Here is a 20,067-nt window from a genome sequence, read left to right on the forward strand (position 1 = left end):
TCTCACACACCTTCGGCTCGGCCAGAGCGAGTGTGTGCATGTGTGTGTGGCATCAGAGGGCAAGGTCAACCCATTTCTCTGCAAACAATCACATCACACAGGGCAAAATACATTCCAACCCCCTCCCTGTAAGGTGGTCTGATGTGGGAACTGCAGAAGGTGGGGGTTTGGCAGCGGTCCAGACGGGGCCTCCAAGTCCAGATGAAGGAAAACCTGTTCCACGTTAATATGACTTCATATTAAACACGTTAGGTTGGACTATTCTCCTTTCCACAGGCTACAGTAAATGGTATAGTCCCTTTTAACATCACTGTAAATATTCTGTAATTACTGTAAATAAGTGTACAAAGGATATATAATGAGAAACAAAAATAAATAAATTAATATAGTTCTATTATCCCATATTGCTACGAATCTTGAGCTAATCATATACACTGCTGCCCATCAATTTGGAATAAAATATTTGTTTTACCTCGTGAAATGATTGTGACAATGTGATTTAATCTCGATAGATAAAGTGTAACTGGGACTCAGTTTGTAATCATTAAACCTGGTTAAAAGTGATTAGCCCACTGATGTGTATAAATAGGAATAAAAAGAGGAATAGTCTGAAAATAAAATCATTCCAACTTTATGAGCAACTGTGTATTTTAAAGCTAACGGCTTCATAGATGGTTACAGATGATATATTATTACTGAAACCTTGACTGTAAATATATTCCTTCATTTGGATGTTTTGTTTGGTTGGAGTTTCCATTATAGGCACATTTTCCGCAAATATTTTCATGCATCTACACACAGAAAACCATCCCTAAAGCATGTCAGTAACCATACATAAATATATGTAGCCTATAATATTGGCTATAAGTTGTAAATAGGCTACAAATATGTAAATAACTAGGAAAAATAATTACTTGCTGTTTGTTCTTCCAAGTATTTAACCCTTTCATGCATAGTGGTCACTACAGTGGACAGTTATTCTCCATCTGTTCTCTTGTATATTCACAGATTTTGTTGTTTTAGTTCCATATCAGCCAACACAGTGGACACTTATGCATCATCCCAGACACTGACATTCATACCGTTATTGGAACTTTGCTTTTCTTGATAAACCTGATCTGCAGTAACATGTTTGAGTGTAAATCAATTGCTTGTTATTGTTATTAGACTGTAATTAAATCAAATAAAATCAAATTTTATTTATATAGCCCCAAATCATAACAAAAGTTATCTAACTAACAGTTTTTGTTTTTTAACTTTTTTTTTTTTTTTTTGCGTATTATCTCCATGAGGTGAGTAGTGACTAGTATTAGAGTACGTTAAAAATGTGAGAAAACATCAGATTAGCAGCATTAAAAATGTTTTTATTTCATAGTTTCCACACAGTATATATCAGTAAATACATGTTTCTTTACTTCAGAAATTAAATCCATGGTGTCCTGCTGAGTGGACATTTTTGCAACTCCATGAAAAATAGGTTCATGAGAAAATTTTCAGTCGCATTGTTTTTTTCATGCCAAAAAAGGAATAAAAACACTCAGGGGAAAAAAAAAAAATCTTGATTAAGGTTCTCATTATTCATCCATGAAAGGGTTAAAATGTTGTAATTCTGGTGTGCTTTTGATAATAGTTTATAAATATGTATAAAGGTTTTAATATAATGGTTCATTTATTTAGCATGCATTTTCTTATAAAATGTTAACTGTAGTGTTAATATAAAGTTGTGATATAAACTTTATAAGGTACCAAAAGGCTAAAAGCACGCGCAAAACTGGAAAAAAAAAAAAAGTGCACATTTTCATCCCTAGGCTTTCATGGGAAACCTCTTCACCCTCATTCTTATCATTAATGTACTATTGTAATATTGTCCATAATACCGAATGACATAATGATTTGCGTGTATAAATATATGTATTTAGGTGTTATTAAAAGTGTGGATGACCGCTTTATGAGTTCCCTGTACCTTTAACTGGATTTCCTACTCCTCGTGCAGCAGTAATACGCCATAGTATATGAGGTGTGGTGTGTTGTAGCTCCCTCTAGTGGATTTCTTTTGTAAACAAAGAAGAAACAACTGGAATGAAATAAGAGGGACAGAGTCCAAGAGAAACAAAACCACCCCTGTGTCACTGACTTCATCATGCACACAGAGGGTTCATTTTCCAAAAATCTTGAGAAGAAAAATAAAACACACATCCAACCAAGAACAACGACCCAGGTGCACGCCTGAATTTGCTGTAACATTTCAAAGTGACATCAGGCACAGATGCAGAGGGTGGGTTCATTCTGCAGGCTCATCCATGTGGGAATATTAACATTTAAGGGTGCAGTGCGTTGCTCTGCCCTTTACAGATGCCTGTCACTCACAGGCGTCAAACTGAAGTGCTAAGTGACCTTTTCATTATGTTTGGGCAGACAAAGAATTCAACCTCAGAGGCGTATTTTGGTTGGCTTTTTCCAGGCTTTATGTAATGGCTTTCTTTGTGTTTTTTTGTTTGTTTGTTTGTTTTTTTACATGTCACTGTGCCCTAGAGACATGAGGAAAAGTCACAGAGATGAGAAACTCACAAAAGCTGATCATATTTAAGGGTTTATGTCAGAGTGTAAGGATGAGGTTGAACTTTTCCACTAGATCAGCATCTAAGTTGTTCTAGTGTTAAGGTGTGATTCATTTTCATTTCTAAATTATGGTTTTTGTTATCAGATTATCTTATTTATTTATTTATTGACTTATGATCTCCATTAGTTTTTACCAGAGTAAAATAGAGAAAAATAAGCAAGAAATGCAATAAAAGCAATTAAAACACACACAAACACACAAAACAGTGTAATATCTAGTATTATTTAATGAAGGTTAACAGGTACATTGGTAGGTTTATTTTTATTTTTGGGGTATCAAATAGGTTTGAGTTTTTGCTTTGCTTCCGTTTTTCAGGTATGATGAGAAAAGCCTTTATTTATAGAAGATAATAGAAGTAGTGAGAAAGATTGCATTGACAAAACAATTGTTCATTAAAGGTCCCTTATTTTGCAAAGTTATTTTATTCATGTAGAACAAGAATGAATATCACGATAAACTGATATTTACCTGCGTTTATGTATCTTATTTTTGTCTTTTTGGTTTGTGTTGTATTGTTCGCTGTAGTTTTCAGTTTTCATATTTTTTAAAAATTTGGACTATTTATTAGTTAACTGTCAGTTCCAGTTTCATTGACTATAATAATCTTGCTCATCACCTTTCTCCTCCCTATAATTACGCTAATATAATTTTATTGACATTCATTGATTTAGCTACATTACATTTTTTGGTTGGACTTCTCTCTCTGTCTTTAACAAACTCAAAACTAATTTAACCACAGCTGACATTTCAGAGGCACCGAGGGCCTTTTTACCTACTGACACAATTTAAGCTGTTCTGTGGAGACATTTTCACCATGCAGACACACAGCTGCACTGGGAGGCAGAGAGGGAAGTGGACAGAGGTCAGGACAGAGTTGGAAGGCATTTTACCTAATGGACCTTTGCTCTTGCTGTGTGAAACACTTCACTTAACAAAACCTCTGGGCACTACACTGTGTATGTATGTGCCTGTGTGTGTCAGCATGTTTAAGGTGACAGTGTTAAAGGTCAAATATGTTGGCCCCAAACCTCTGCACGCCTGGCACTTGGTCATTAATGCCCTTTAGGGGAGAAAAAATGGTGAGAGTTGAAAGTATTCCTGCCATCACTTCACCAACTTCATATTTACTTTGGTCAAGATGCCTGACACGGCACTAGATGGCATAGTGTTAAACTGACACAAGCTAATCAAAGATAGACCACAGCAAAAATAAAAAGCAATATTTAATATACAAGGAAGACAATGAACATTATAAGCAGGCAGTCAAGTGCGCACTTCATTAAACAGGAATGAGTATGAAGCGTGGTACCACATCAGTGAAGTTTTGAGGCAAACCTGAGCGGGGATGGAACTGTGACTACTTGTGTAACAACACAAAGTATCTGAAGCATCTCAGAGGAAGCTGCAATGTGTGTGAATGCTGTTAAACACAGAACAAACAACTATAACAATTAAAACAAGTAAAAATAAGAATAGCAAAGTGCGAAATTACATTTAAATTACCAGAAGTAGTGGCACATTTCCCACATAACGCTGCAACAGGAAAATCACATTTACAAATGTGTGAACTAGCCGATCAGCTGTACTTCGATGTTGGCAGAACATTCTTCATTAAGTACCATCTAAACACAGCAGTATTATTATGGTAGCCTATAAAAGCAATGTGCACCTCTTTTATGAGATGGGACATACAGGACACTTTCCCCCGGACACCTGATAAGAATGTAGTAATAAAATGCTTGTTAAATATTGATGAGGATAATGTTATGTCAGGCTTCCACTTAATGTGAAAATAAAAAGGAAAACTGTGCTGGGTTCTACATAAACCAAACGGATTATATCAATTAAAAGCTTTTAGTAAACATAAGCTTGAATATAAAAGTTGTGGGTATGCCTAAGTGACCAAATGCCTTTAAATACTTGTCTATGAATACTTAACAGACATGTTGATGATGGAAGCCAAGTGCATGAGGAAAGGTTTGAAGCATGTGCCAAATCTGCAAGAACAATTACAAACACGATTATTCAAGTTTCTAGAGGAAGTTGTACTAAAATACACACCATGTTTTCACAGTCTTGTGAGCAACTAACACTGCACCCTTCTGTCTCCATTTATCCTTTATAAACACAGCTACAAGATCAGTTACCCCAAACTCCCCAGTGGGATGGGGGGGCCAATCACAGCTCATGGCACTGGGGCAGATGGTCACAGTGTTACTTCAATAGCAGGGAATACTTAATATAAACAGTCACATTCATTTTAAAGCAGGTACCAACACTTATGTCCACACAGGAGCCTGCAGACCTCACTGAACTAGACGTCTGTTGTGCGGATGCTATCGTCGTCCAGGCTGAAGGGGAAGCTGCAGCCGGTGTGGGGCTGAGGCTGAGAACGGTGCCTCCGCCGCTCGCTTGCCACGTCTCCTGACGCTGTGACAATCCCCAGTCCGCTGGAGGAAGCTACTGGAGGAGCGTTAGGGCAAGGGGCCGGTGTCGAGAGCGAATTGGAGGATGAGGAAGTGGAGGAAGAGGTGGAGGATGAGGAGAGGGAAGGTAAGGTGGGAACGGGGCTGAAAGGACTATCATCCTCGTCTCCATCCAGGATAGAGGCTTCACATGGGGGCACGGGCGTCCACGGCTGCCAGCCCGGGGCCACAGAACAGGATTTCATCAAAGGGGGTCTGCGCTCATCTCCCTGTTGAGTGCGGGATGCTACGGCCGCTTGACTCCGATACAGGGAGGACGCACGCTTAAAGGACTTCAGTAAGAAAAGAAAAACATACATTTTCACAAACCTTTTCATTTTCCCTTTTCGTTACTGTTGTCTTGATATGGAGCAAAGAATATAATTAGTTATCTTGTTTTTTTGTTTTTCCATATTTTGTTAAGATAAAAAAAAATGGAATAAAAGTTACCTTAGAGGGACCTCTGAAGTCCTGGATCTTCATCTCGATGTCCCTAATCCAGCCATGCATCTCCTCTGGAGAGTCTGTCTAAATATGGTTTAAGAAACAATCAGTACACTTGAGTGTAATGATGTTACGTTTTATGATACTGTATCAGTTCTAAACATCTCTGATCATAGTTTACATGAAAAGATAATGCAGCTGTCTGGATTACAACGCTGTGAGAAGGCAGTGTTGCAATCCATCTTCAGCAGTTTGACTAAATGTTAAAGTCAGGGACTTCTGAGCAAATGACTCAGGCTTCTTGCCACCATCCAAAGACATGCACTAATAGGTTAATTGGTTAAGCTACAATTGCCCATAGGTAGCTGGGATAGGCTCCAGCATCCCCGCAACCCTCTTGAGGATAAAGTGGTTCAGAAGATGACTGATTGACTTCTGAGGAAATGATGGTGTTGCTCTTTAAACTCTGGCACTTTTACTAAAATTTGACTTAAAATTGTACCTGTTCAGAGTATTGCAATGCATTTAAATATAACTCAGTCATTGTGACATATGTTGTGTTGCCCCATTCTTGCCATTACACAGCCCTACAATATAAAAATGAGTTATCAAAAGATTAATCGAATCAATCTAGTCTTGTTTAAGAAACAACAAATATTTGTTTAGTTCTTTCCATGCTTTATGAGCCAATACATCAGGATGGCAAATATTTGCTTAGTACAGATATATTAGTGCTGATATGTACAATATGTTGGTTGATTATTAAAATAAAACTACACAATGTCAAACAAATGTTTTCATTTCTGCCACTAGGTGTCACTTAATCAAAACAGTAGCAAAACAAGACTGAAGTGAACTCAAATGGGATCATGGGTTTTTACTAACTGCGCTGCCAATGAAAATCTATCAAATAGCTCAAGCAGAATTCATGTTTGAAGGGTACATTTACTTATACAGTATTTTATTTCATTCAATGAAGTAACATTTGTATCAGTATGACACCACGGACACTTTCCAAAAGAGAGTAAATTAAGTGTGTTTTTACATGAAAGAAAATTATGGACTTCTCTGAATTTAAACATTGGAGAAAACTACTAGTTTAAATACGGAAACATTATATATGAAGGTTTTAAATTTAAGTTTAATTCTAAATTATGATTCTTTCTACCGCTACAGCCGTGAGTTGTTTAATCTATTTTTGTTTGTCGGTTTTTTTGAAGTTTACTCAATGTTTGTCATGCTTCCTTTTTTTCCAGCACAAAAATATACATCTTCAAGCTTGCTGTCTTACTTCCTATCTGATCCGACCAGTACCATTTCAGTCAGCTGTTCTCCCAGGGGAAGGAACAGGATGTTTTTGTTGTTATGGTAACAGATGGCAGTGCCCATTTTCACAAAAACAAACTTTTCATGCTCTTAAAAAAGAGTCAGCGCCACACATCAGCAGCAGAGCATTTATGTCAAAACATAACAACAGATACACCTGCTCTGCTCTTAAACTGTGTCTCTTAGGAAAGAAAAAAGTCTACCTGAATGTAGAAGGTTCGGGAGCTGGTGATGATCTCAAACAGGTTGTCTCTCAGCAACAGGTCCCTGATGGACACAAAAAGAGCAGAAACACTTCAGAATGTCTTTACTCAGATGACTATTTCAGGATGAAGTTCTAAAAAAAAAAGAAAAACAATACACAGATAAAACAAAGCTCATTCCTATGGGTGTTTGAAGTCGTGCCACAAGATAAACATCTTATTAGTTAGGGAAACAATTTCACAGCTGTTGCATCTATTTCAGTAACACAATTCATACTTCCCAAATGGAAGAAGAAACTCAGTTTAAAATACAGATCAGAAACCTGGAGACTGGAGGACCTCAGAAACATACGCTGTACGGAGGCTTTTTTTTTTTTACTTACATATAAATAAAGAACCCTGGCTGTACATAAACAAAAAGTACCCTTGTAAAAAATCTTAATCATTAATATTCAAAAAGTAAGTAGTACAAAAATACAACAGCAGGAAAGAGGACAGAGGGTACAAAGAGAGTGTCTCGGACTCATTTCTGGCTGTTTTTGAACGTTGATGGTCAGTGGCTTTTTTCAACAGTACTTTTAGCCCCTTTGTTTTTCATGCCTGTCCTTGATGAGCACCGGATGCTGTGATACATTTAAAGTCTGCGTTTTTTGACCCAGTGAAGCACCTATCAACCAATTTCCCCTCAGCTATAGATAATATACTTATTCAAGTCTTATATAGTATATTTTATCTGACCTCTGTACATTTTAACACTCATTTATGGATATTTATCTTCTTTATCAACTATTGTATTGTGTAATATTGTGTAATGATTAATATACTTATGTCCTGTGTATCACCTATGACTTGTTTTTTTTTAGAGACAGTGTAGAGATACAGGAAGGAATGGGAGAGAGGGGGATGACATGCACCACCTGACCTGGGCAGGGAATCAGATCCAGGTTGCTGTGATAAAGCTTTGGTCCATAGGGTACGTTCTCTAACTGTTGGATTTATTCACATGCACATGTACATGCACATGTAATTGTTCTTACTATTAACTGATCCTGTTTGGATACTGATGGTGTACCATTGGAAAGCGGTACCTGTTGGAGGGGGTGGACACATTCTGTAATGTATGACACTTTATATGACTTCAGTTGTCAATAAAAACATCTTGAGCAAAGAATTAGAAAACCATCTATCTGTCTTTCTGAAAATAAATCCCACTAAAATATATCAGCAGCTACAATGACAGTAGGTTTGCTAATCAGATGGAAATATGAAAATTAAAAAATAATAAAAAGTTAAGTGAATGTGTCTTGAGTGAGTCACATTTGACTCACCCTGACTTGACGAGGCATTCGTGGACCTTCTGAATATCCCTCAGTGGAACAGCTCGAAGAGGCTCCTTGTCCTGGGACATATATGTAAACACAAAGGTATGACACAAACACATTGGCAGAAACAGACCATAGCCATACAAAAGTACCAGTGAAGCAAAGGAAATGCAGTCAACTCTGGCTCCTCACCATCTCAGACTTGTAGTAACTAACAGCATTATCATCCAGGGTGAAAAACCGCCTCTTCCAGCTTTTCCTCTGAAAAACACACACCACAATGTAGCCTCAAAATGATGCTGATTTATTCATACACAAAGTTAATCAAATGTAGCAGACGACTCACCACATTTCCCTGTTTGACACAGTAACCACACCTCAGTACTCCCGGCCTGTTGCCCTTCCTGTCTCTCCCTTCTGTATCTTCGCCCTCATTCTGAAACATTCACGAACACCACCCTCATCATCATTAAATTCATCATGGTCAGAATAATCACCAACATCCAAAATATCTCAATTTACATATTAGACTGCAGGGTTTTTGGGAACGTGGCAGAATTTTTACTTCTTGTTTTGCCAAAAACACATAGAAACAAGCTGAAAACAGAAATAGGTTCATTAAATCAAAAACCATTGGTGTCATCAGCGTCACCCTTCAAATTACAGTAGTTACCATTTTCATTTGCAACTTTGTGAAACCTTAAGCATATTTTCTTTTTCTAGATGGCCTAAAACATGATTAAATTTTCATCCAAGTAATAAAACCACACAAAGATAAATAGCACTTTTTTTTGGTTTGTTTTTGTACAGTTTCTATGTCTTCAATCTATTCTGTATTTTATACTTCTATTTTGGTTTTAATTTTTCTTCTGTACAGCACTTTGGTCCACTGCAGTTGTTTTAAAGTGCTTTACAAATAAAGTTGGATTGGATTGGAAAGAGAACATAATTAATCAAACAAGGTAAAAACATTAAAGGTGTTCATACATTTAGTCCTTTTGTAGCAGGAGTAGAGGCTTCCTCCTTGTAACTCTACTATGTAGACCATTGCTATTCAATGTTCTCCTCAAAGTTTACTTTATTTTCTTAAAGTCTGAGGTGGATTGTTTCATCTCGAACTAGTACATTTTGTCAATGAACTGCTAACAATGGTGCTAAATCTTCTCCATTTGTGTACCATCTGTCTGACAATCTATTGGTGGAGTCCAAATTCTTCTGTAACCCTTTTAATCTTAGTGATTATGACCAACTCTTCTTCTAAGTTCTTCAGAAATCTCCTTTTCTCAATCCATGACACGCTTTCACAGATCTGTGCTTTCCAGAAGTTGGATAACATGGATAGTGAAGTCCATGCTTTCACACAAATAAGAAACTCTCCTACATCTCTTTCAAATGAAATGATAATTATAAAAGTTCACATATTTTTGCCAAACACAGATTTTTTTTTTTTTTTTACATTGGATCATTTAGCCAGTACATGAATGAACAAGATTAATGCTTTAACCTCATGTGTTTAAAAATCTGATCATATTTTGTCATATTTACACAGAAAAAGACAATGTTGGCAAACTTTTTCATTCAGCTGTGTGTCTGCTTTACCTGAATGGGAGTGTGCACCACCACCCCACCTATGATCTCTGTCTTATAGGCCTGCTGCCTCCTCCCTGCCTGAGTGTCAGTGATTACTGCCCTCACATCAGTCCTGGGAGGTGCAGGTCCAGACTTGGGAACCTGTCAGCACAGAAATAGGTGGGATAACTTGAACTGAATCAGCACCAAGAAGCTCAGATCAGTGGGTAAAATTTGCTGTTGACTGCAAGGGGTTAGTGGTTTAATCCCCACTGGGATTTCTGCACCACAACACAATCTGCATGAAAGCATCAAAAACCATTAATGGGCTTTTCATTGTCTATTTTTACAGTGATGTCCATTTAATTTGCTTAGAAAAAAAAAAGACAGAACTGCATGATGCACAGCTGAAAAACTGTCAATACTAAAATCACTAAAATAACTTGATGGAGTCCTGATAGCAGTGTTTTATTGTCATTATTTAACCCCTTTTGTATCATGGCAACAAAGAAATAACTCTTCATAATAAATACAATAAATGAACTGTAAATTTATTAAACAACCATAATTATAGCACAACAGATAAAAATTCTGACAGTCAACAGGGCCGAATTTCATGCAAGTACCAACAAAAACAAAACCTGAAATGGCGTTTCATAGAGCCACATGGGTATATCATAAAAATATCACAAAAAGAGTCTTATTGGAACCATGCTAGTTTTAATTCATTCATATCTTTCATGAGTCTATTACTTTTCTAAATTTGGTCCATTCTGCTTGTGAAATATTTTCACACCATGTTTCATTGAGGCCAACCCAGCACAGAAAAGCCATCAGAAACCGCCTTTTCTACAAGGGGAAGTGAAAGAAAGAGTGAGCAGCGCTGCTTCCTGTGTTGCTGCGCAGGTGAGAGAAGAAGAGAAACAGTCTTTTCTGGCATCTGCTTTCGTGAGACATCTGGATGTCATCAGTCAACAAAGCCATGGGCATCTCACTGAACACACAAAAAATATGCAAATGAACTAAACAATTTACTTGTGACACTGTTTTTACACCTCCACCACAGTGATGTGTGTTATCAGTTATAAACTTGCACATTCACAATTTCCTTTGATACCAAGTGAGAGGCAATGTACGTGTGGGCCACATGCCACCACCCAGGCCAATCTGGGTTCAGTCACACAACCACAAACTGCAGCTTCCTCCACTCAGGTGGAAAAGAATCCCTCATCGATAACTGCTACTCCACTTTAACCACACAACAGTACGACTGATTCCTCCTATAACCTGTCGATCACTGTTGAACCCCTCCTTGAAATGCAATGGATACATGCAGGTGTGGATTTTTACACTCACGGTGATCTTGCTGGCCTTGTTGAGAGCAGCAACCCAGTCTCTCATGTCAGTCACATCATTGGCTTGGAGGAAGTACCGCCGAGATACTGCATTGATGACTACAGAAAAAGAAATTAATTTCATGAATATGAACACTAACCATATTATGTAATTTTAATCACATGAGCAAATAAAAATTAGGACTGTTTGTGCTGCTGCATAAGAATGACTCAGTGTTTCCTTCCAGCCAAAAAAGCAGACATACTTACCAAAGCAGAACTCAGTCTTGGGTTTTTGCTTTGCTGTAGCTTCATTCACCTGAACAGAAGACAGAAAGTAGCCTTTAACAAACCCTTTATCATCAGTTTTACATTTACAATAAAAAAAGAAAGTGAAAAAACATAAATATATGCATATCATATACACACATCTTTACATAAATGTACCTTTTTTGTCAGAAACTGAAAACTAGAGATAAAAAATAGGAGAAGACATTTTTCATTCCCTGACATCAATTTGACTCAGAGTGTCCATAGAGGAACTGTCAGCACTACAGCGCAGTGAAGCCAGATGTCATTATCTCTGGTTAGCTCAGCGAGTGCACTGACATCTGGAAAACTTCACAAAGTCTTCACAAAGTCTGCCTTCACTCTACACTACAAGTACAGATAACTCCATATTGATCATCTCATGCATTCCATTTGCATGTTTCTGATTGTGCAGTCTATGAATTCCTCCTGCATACATTTTTAGATGTACATGTCACAGAACATTATCTGTCTGCTGATCAGATCTAGTCACAACCAGACGGGGAAAAGAACGTTTTACCTTAGAGATGTAGGTTAATTTCAAGCTGCCAACAAAGCTGGCTCCACGAGGAAGGTTCTGCAGGCAAACAAAAACACACAGACCCATTATTGGCTCAGAGTCCAAGGTTACATGCCTGCTATTGGTCAATTTCACTTCCTTTTGGTATTTGTACAAGTTTGTGTTATGCATTTATGCGTGGAGCACCTGAGGGTTGTCCATATACCACAGCAAAGCATTTTCCTGCGTGTCAAGGATGAAGTATCGCCTCTGGAATCGGCAGCTGTTCTCCTTCTCCTCAATGTCCAGGAAGCCACATACACGGTTCAGCCGGTCCACATACGGCATGCTGCTGCTATCACATATCACTGAGACACACCAACAGACAGAGGCTCGGGTCAGACAAGGAGCAAAATGTTTAGCGAACAACCAATGGCAAGAGACAGATTGGACAGAGAGAGGCAGAGACGGGCAGATGTGGAGGATAAACCATCTTTCATTAGTGCTCAAATACACACAAACACACACAGGAAGAAAAAGACTTGCTCGCACTCAGCAGTTTTTCATGTGACGTGATTGAGGCTGAGCAGCAAACCCTGAAGCCCGAGGCTGAGCTGAGGCCCTCCACCACAGCCAAAAATTACAGACTGCACTCAAGATCTGCACACACGCACATTTCCACTGGCCAGAGAAGAGAGAGGAGAGGGCAGGAGAGGGGGGAGGGAATGGGAAAAAAAAACGAGGGGGGTGGGGGGGTGGTTAGCTGTTGAGATGTATTCATTAAGATGATGCCATGCATGTGAATCACTGAGCTGCTTACTGACTGACCCATTTGTCAGCAACAAAATTTAGCTCAGTCATTCAGCACAGACACACAGGTATGCTGACGACATTTCACTTTAGTTGGTTTTTTACGGTTTCTATAAATGTTTTTTTTATTCTTCAGAAGGGAGTGAGGAGAGTTTTTGGCATGGTAAAACCTCCATTTTATCTCATTCTCCTCTAGTTGCTGGGGGGATTTATTTACAGCTCCTGCACGGGTGTTCAACAGCATCACAAACACATACATCTTATGGACAGAATAAAAGGAGTCGAGGCAGATTTTTCACATTAAATATTAGCCTATATAATTTTCCTGTACATGTGATTCTCTTGAAGGGATTGGTGACAATGTAGCAATATGAGCGACACAAGAGTTAAAATACCTAGAGATGGGTGATTTGGGCAAAAAGAAATCTTTTTTTTTTTCTTCAAAATCTTCAGTGATACATCACTATTTGTTTAGTGACCTATATTTTATAGTGATGACAAGAATCTACAAAGTAACTATTAGCTATGTAAAGTTGCTAATAATGGTGATAGAGTAAAAAGTACAGATACCTCAAATTTATACTTTGATACAATTTTTGACAAAAAGTTCTTTACACCGTTGTTCATGCCATATAACTTCATGCAAAAGGCAATCATAATTATGCCAGAACTACCCATTATCTTAGTCTAAAACCTTTTGAAAAATGGGTGTTGACAACATTCCCATAAAAACATTAACATTACCATCACCAAAACAAATACAAGGTGACAACAGAAATAACAACACATTCAGATGCATCTTAGCTGTGCTGCTGGAACCCCCGTGGAACTATTTTTAACATGATGGTTAGGAAAATGCCTCATTCTGAAACTGCGTTCAGACATTAGATTCTTCTGATGCGTCAGATATTTGGGTTGTTGTTTTTTTTGACACTGAAACAGGTGAAAGATGCAAAATGTCTCGGTTTGTGCAGACACTATGGGTGTAACGGGAAAGTGAAAATGATACCACAGAGGTCATGGAGATACCAGCTTTGAGACTGGTGTTCCACACACTAACCGTTCCGGGTATCAGAAAACATCTGGTTTAACCCACACAGAGAAAAGCAGTGGTGATGCTGTGACACTACTGGCAAAACACCATCATGGAATATAAGTCACTCTGTTTTAAATGATGATTCCAGGCAGTGTCTTTGAAATGCAGTTGGATTGTGTAAACTTATACTTTAGTTTCAACACAGTTTGTGTGTAAAAAGACAGAACGGTGTGGAGATCACAACACTGACATCATGACATTGCCTTTACCACTTCCAGGGCAGTGAAGTGAAACCCACCCACACTCAGTTTACACATCTGCTTTACTTGTGCTCAACTTCAACTTTACTCTAGATTGACTGGGATGTTTGCAAACAGTTTAAAGATGATAAAAAGCAGTTTAAGTCTTTTTTTAAGCCACAAAAGTAATAATTAATGTTTCCTTACACTGCAGGATACATTATTCATTGCTCAACTTACACAATGAGGCTTCAGATTCTATTTACAGGACAGAAACAAACTTAAGTCCACGTTTGATGATCTTAGGTGTGAGTATTAACACGCAGGAAAAGCTGGAGTGTCAGACAAACATTACTTTTGTTTGGCTCCGATGACCTGCACTGACAGAACAGATCCAACGACCTGCCACACCTACTGTACCATCCACACGAACACACACACTTAGCCAGTCTCAAAGTGCCACAGTAAACTCACCCGCCGTGGAGAGTCAGTGTGCGCCACAGCCAGCGCCCCGCACGGCTACGCAGCGGACAGGACACACTCGGTTATGACCCACGCAAACATGACACGAAAAAAACTTTTTAACAGCTTCTACAAACGGCTTCGATCGTGCATCAGATTCTCACACTCTCGCCTGATTGTTTGTGTGATCGGATTACAGGAGAGTTGTCTTTTTTTCCGGGTTGGTCGTTTCGTTATTAGAATAAACCAGCCCCGGATGTGATCTATGCGTCCTGTCAGCTCCACATGGGACCTCCTCCTGCTTCAGCTGCAGCTCTTATAAGGAACTCAACAGGATCAACAGGCTGCACTTCTACTCACTTTAACATGATCATTTCAACAGGATGGGCGATGCAACTTAGGCTTCTGTCTCCACTCTGTTGTGACATTTTAAGCTGTTCTTACAGAGGATATTAAGCCTTATAAATTACATCATAAGAGTCCAAGAGGCTATCTTCTCTACCATATGTTATCTCTCACTGTCTCAGGCATAAACTTGAGATCTGGGCCAAACTCAGGTTGTAAAATAAAGCAATAATGGAGGAGAGTGGGACCATGGATCTGCAGTGACACAGTTAAGCTTCATAATTCATTATTTGCTGAAAAGTGTGTTAAGACTTAAGGCTGCAGATTCATTTAAAAAAGAAGCATATTTAACCTTTTATAATAAAAATTTCAACCTTAGTGTGTTGTTGGGGAACACTGAGAACAAAAGACTTTATTACCCTTGTTAAATATTAAAAATTTTCTTTAATTGTTATGTAGAAAATCAAGGTAAATGATGTTTAATGAAGTTGCCATATTTGGTTCCTTACCCATAAGTGGCAAAAAAAAAAAAAAAAAAAAAAAAATCCAAGAAGTATACCTAAAAAAAAATCCAAGAAAAACACATGCAAGGTCGTAGGAACATTAGAACATAACTTCTAGAATATTAGAACAACTTAAGTGCTGATCCAGACACCTGTCAACATACACTGCAAAATAAGAAAAGTTGGGTGAACTCAAAATTTCAAGGCAACAAACTTCGATTAAAATTTTAAGTTGGGTAATTAAATATTTTAAGTTTTGCTATCAAATTCTGATTTTTATCAATGATACATTGCACTAATTTATAATTTTACATTGTAATAACTTTTCATCCTAACTTCTGCTAACTCTCCTAACAAGTTAGATGCTCTATGTCCCCAAACCTTTTGCATTTTATTTTCTTTCTCCCCTTGAAAAAGTCAAGCTAACTGTAACTGATCTGTAACTCTCCTTAGATTTTTAGAAATTCTCAACCCTTCCCTTCTGTCACGGTTTCTTAATTTAAGTTTCCCAGAGCAGTCAGCCTCCACAGGTGTGTTTCAGCTCTTCCACCAATGTTGTTGAAGGGTAATCAGACAGAACACCTGTTCTTGAAGTGGCCATTTTGAAACATCATTGTGGTCTTGCTTATTCTGGTGTGTGAATCCTTATGAATTATTTGGCTTGCTTGTTCTCTAACAGATCTAGATTACATCTGTGGTTTAATCCTAGGTTTAGGGCTGAAGTTAAGGTTAGATCTGAGTTAGACTGAATAATGTCCATAAGCCCGAGATTTAGGGTTAGGGCAAGCTAGCGGCTAACTGATGCAGCACCGCTAGCTTTAGCTAATGACTGAAAAGCTACTTGTGTTTTAATGTTGAAATTTTGTCGGTTGCCTTCTCCCTTAATCTGCAACATACTGCACAACACTCCCCAGGATAAAAATCCTGTATAATTTTAACTTCATTTAATTAAAGGTTGGTTAAAACTTACCTGTGTGGACTGCAGGTCGAGGCAGCACAGCTACAATGAGACTTCAAGTGAAAAGGCCAACTCGGAAAGTTGGTTTTCCCGCATTTCACAACAAAGAAATGAGAGTTAGCAGAACTGAGCCCCAACTTAAAGATGTAAGTACTAAGTCACCAAATTGTCTTGGAACAAACAACTAGCTTACTTTACAGTGCTAACTAACATTATTGCCTTAAATGTCAATGATTTGTATTTCAAGTTTTACCAACTTCAACTACTGTTTTAGGCCAAAAAATACAAGTAGGCTTTTTTGTGCAGTGTACATGTTATCCCTTTGATGCAGGTCCACTCACTGTTCATGCAGAGGTGGACCTTACAGACCCTGTAGACCACATTAGACCTGAGATTGTTGCCTCACTATTTTCACTGCAACTGTTGCCGTCACTCTCCTGTAATGTATGTGAAAATGACCAAAAATAGTCTCTTGCCCAATAAAGGCTTAAAGACTAACATGAAAAATTGTTCCAAGACACCATTCACCTTTCTGTAAATATGCCACTTTATTTGTTTTTACATGTTTTTTCACCATCACCATCACAGGTAGCAGTGCAATGGTTGGAGTCTTTTAATTGTAAATGTGAATTGATGTAATTTTTTATTTAATTTATTCATTTGCACAGATAATATAACATTCAGTCAATTTGCAGCCCCTGTACCTGGTTGGGCTTTTAAAGAAAGAAAATATATTTACAGGATAATCAACAAAAACAATATAAACAATAGTCCTATAAACAAGCACAATAAAAGCCAGTTCCCATCTACCACACATACACACACAAAAAAAACAGTCCAGCTTCACCAATCATTCTATATTTTATAAGTGATGTAATGTAATGTACTTAGCAGTAATAATAGTCAATAAATAGGTCCACTTCAGTTAAACCTGACAAATATGGGTCAGTTGTGTATCAGTTCCTGTCTATGTTCAACTACATCAGAAATATATAAAATGTTGATCTGAAAAGCTGTCTTCCATTAACAAATGAGCTGTAGATAGAAATAATGTCATGACAAGTGACCACAACAGCATAAATGGACACCTATGAGGAAAGTAGAACATATCTTTTACAGTAACTATATGTTTTAAAGCTTCAGACAATATGTACATTAGAGATTAGAGAATCAAATCCTGTTTAAAGGACAATGTTATCTCTCAGAGGTGCTACTGCTGTCATGCATTGTCTGTTTAAGAGTCATGTAAGTGTTAATATTATGTATTATCTAAATTGAACATGACTGTCTCATCTTTTTAGACTTAAGATAATATTGTTGATGATCTTTTTCTATAGTTTTTATTTAATTTCCATCTCCAAATTTGCAACTTTAGCATCACATAAATACAGTGACATAGAAACTCCAATAATAAAAAACAACAGCCTCATATTGTATCATATGGCTTAAACATAATATTTTAGTCACACTAGGTCTTAAGACAAAGGTGACCACAATGTGAATCCTGCTGTGAAACTCCTCAGAGAAATAAAGAGACATCTCAGAGGATAAACTGACCTGATCTCATGGTTTCAACACTTACTGTGTAGTAAGGAGCTGATTCTAAAGTACTTGTGTCATACAAAGTCTGTTTGGAAGTGTATCGATGCCTTTCAATGAGCTGAAGTGTCACTACTGCAGAAACATGAGATTTTCCCCTTTAATTTTGTCATTCTGATTATGAATTTTCTCCCTTTTCTTTTTTTTGGTTAAATTTATGTCTTTGCGATAAGGGGAAGTGTTGTGCGTCATATGACCTGCATTCAGCCTGAGACCTACCTCACTGATTTCATATCCTGTGGCGACCGCACAGGATTCAAATATCACAGTTGCAAAAGTCAGTCCTGAATTTTCAACAGACCCCTGTGTTCGTGCTGCAAACCTCAAACTGTGGTACTCTTCTCTCTAGTGCACATGTGCATTCACAGATCTACTTTTGCATCAGGAATAAGTGGCAATTTCTTCTTCTCTTTTGTCTTTTCATGCATGAGATTATCAAATAAGTACAGCAAAGTGTTGTAACCTGCACAAACCCACACACAGACACACACTTAATCAAAAATAAGGGTGTGATCATATCTTTATTCAAAGAAATTTGCATGTAGAAAAAAAACACTGAACATGTGGCGTACACTTATTCTTAACATTTTCCAAACCTTGTAGTGTGAAAAATGCAGGTCATTTTGTGGTTACCATAGCAACATTAAATGTGCGGAACAAATGTGGTCCTATGTGTCAAGCGGATGCTGCAGCATAGACACACAGCTGCCCTTTGCCACCTACTACACCACACCCGAGACCCACTGGCGATGCCAGAACTATATGTAGGTGTTCTAAACTTTGTACAAACCTACTCATTACCACAAACACTTTCAGACTCACAGACTGCTTTGCAACTTCACATCACCTGAAAGTGATTTTACCACTACTGAAGTCACCGTTCAAGTTTCTGATGTTAGTATAAAAATACACAGAAGAAGCCACTGAAGAGCATGAAGAGACAGACATATCATCACAACCATGAAAAATTTTTATATCACACTTCTTCCACGTGAGAGTCATAGAAAACTTCTTCCCCCTTTTTTTTTTTTTTTTTTTTTCTTAACTCTGGGTATTTATGAGATGCACACTGATGGAGAGGAGAAGCATATGAGAATAGAATGAATGAATGGAATTAATGAATAAAACAGAGAAGAATAGAAAATAGAAAAAGAAAAGAAACTATGGAGATGTTTAGAGGTAGTTGAAGGCTGTACGCAGCAGTAGTGTAGTGATCAGCAGGACAGGACTGGAGGCCAGGGCCCCTACACTGCCTCGAGCCCCATGGCTGTGGCTGCGATGGGGGCCGTTACAGTTGTCACCAAAACAACATGCCATTTGGGCTCCAGAGCTGCTGCCTTGAGCTTTGTCACAGAAAGCTTTATAAGTGCACGACTTCATGACAGTGTCTGAAAGAGATCAAGAGAAGATGGACGTTCACAGTTTAACAGGTTTGAAGTGACTGAATCTTGTGTTAATTTGCTGTGACAATGAACCCTCTGAACTTCTCCACACTCTTTCTGTTCTATTCCTCACTCACATGCTGTTGTTTCCATATGTTTAGGGGACATGACAATGACTTACAATAATTTCCTGCAGACAGCTTTAAACAAAACCATAACATGTCAAACCCTAACCTCAAAATAAGTCTTAACTCTAAAATGTAATGATTTACATTATGAGGGCCTGCCTTGTGTCCTCAAAAGGATGCTGAGTCCTTACATGTGACTCTAAAAGCAGTTTCATGTCCCCATATTATAACCAATACTCTTCCATACACAACCACACAGGCTTAAAAGGGCCTGTGGTTATCATAAACTGCTGGGACTGCATCCAGCAACCTCAAATAATGAGAGACTGGGGGTTTACGTACTGTCACACCACTTTTAATTTTGATGTTATTATCTTCAGAAAAAAAATATATCTCTATGGGTTCTGGAGGGTTTAAAGCTTCGTCTTTGTCAATGGAAACAGATTGACCTTTATTTTAGGCATGTCTGACTTCCTTAAACTGCAATCTGACTGATGCAGAGGGTTGTCAGTGT

At 38.0% G+C, this 20,067-nt stretch overlaps 1 protein-coding gene across 3 annotated transcripts; it reads right to left on the bottom strand.

Annotated features, from left to right (window-relative positions):
* Positions 1–3,825: 3,825 nt before the first annotated feature.
* plekha2 (pleckstrin homology domain containing A2) lies at positions 3,826–15,058 on the bottom strand. 3 transcript variants are annotated; one of them, XM_030144274.1, is made up of 12 exons: positions 14,651–15,058; positions 12,299–12,459; positions 12,113–12,169; positions 11,554–11,602; positions 11,306–11,403; positions 9,980–10,111; positions 8,727–8,816; positions 8,573–8,641; positions 8,387–8,457; positions 7,059–7,122; positions 5,536–5,613; positions 3,826–5,378 (listed from the first exon to the last, which is right to left on the bottom strand). In XM_030144274.1, the coding sequence occupies exons 2-12, from the start codon at positions 12,437–12,439 to the stop codon at positions 4,935–4,937; spliced, it is 1,293 nt and encodes a 430-aa protein (XP_030000134.1). In that variant the 5' UTR covers positions 12,440–12,459; positions 14,651–15,058; the 3' UTR covers positions 3,826–4,934. The 3 variants fall into 3 exon arrangements, with proteins under 3 accessions (XP_030000134.1, XP_030000136.1, XP_030000135.1); XM_030144276.1 differs by lacking the exon at positions 14,651–15,058 and adding an exon at positions 14,417–14,608; XM_030144275.1 differs by lacking the exon at positions 14,651–15,058 and adding an exon at positions 12,642–14,371.
* Between the last annotated feature and the right edge of the window lie 5,009 nt (positions 15,059–20,067).

The sequence above is a fragment of the Sphaeramia orbicularis genome, chromosome 9 (assembly GCF_902148855.1).
Source record: "Sphaeramia orbicularis chromosome 9, fSphaOr1.1, whole genome shotgun sequence".
Classification (NCBI taxonomy): domain Eukaryota; kingdom Metazoa; phylum Chordata; class Actinopteri; order Kurtiformes; family Apogonidae; genus Sphaeramia; species Sphaeramia orbicularis.

What these genes read in the sequence shown, in the direction of transcription:
- plekha2 (XM_030144274.1), bottom strand. Translation starts at nt 12,439, where the DNA reads ATGCCGTATGTGGACCGGCTGAACCGTGTATGTGGCTTCCTGGACATT. An exon ending in GAATGCCTCGTCAAGTCAGG is followed by an intron (nt 7,123 to 8,386) that starts GTGAGTCAAATG and finishes TGTGTCCATCAG; the next exon opens with GGACCTGTTGCTGAGAGACA. An exon ending in CCCGAACCTTCTACATTCAG is followed by an intron (nt 5,614 to 7,058) that starts GTAGACTTTTTT and finishes AACCATATTTAG; the next exon opens with ACAGACTCTCCAGAGGAGAT.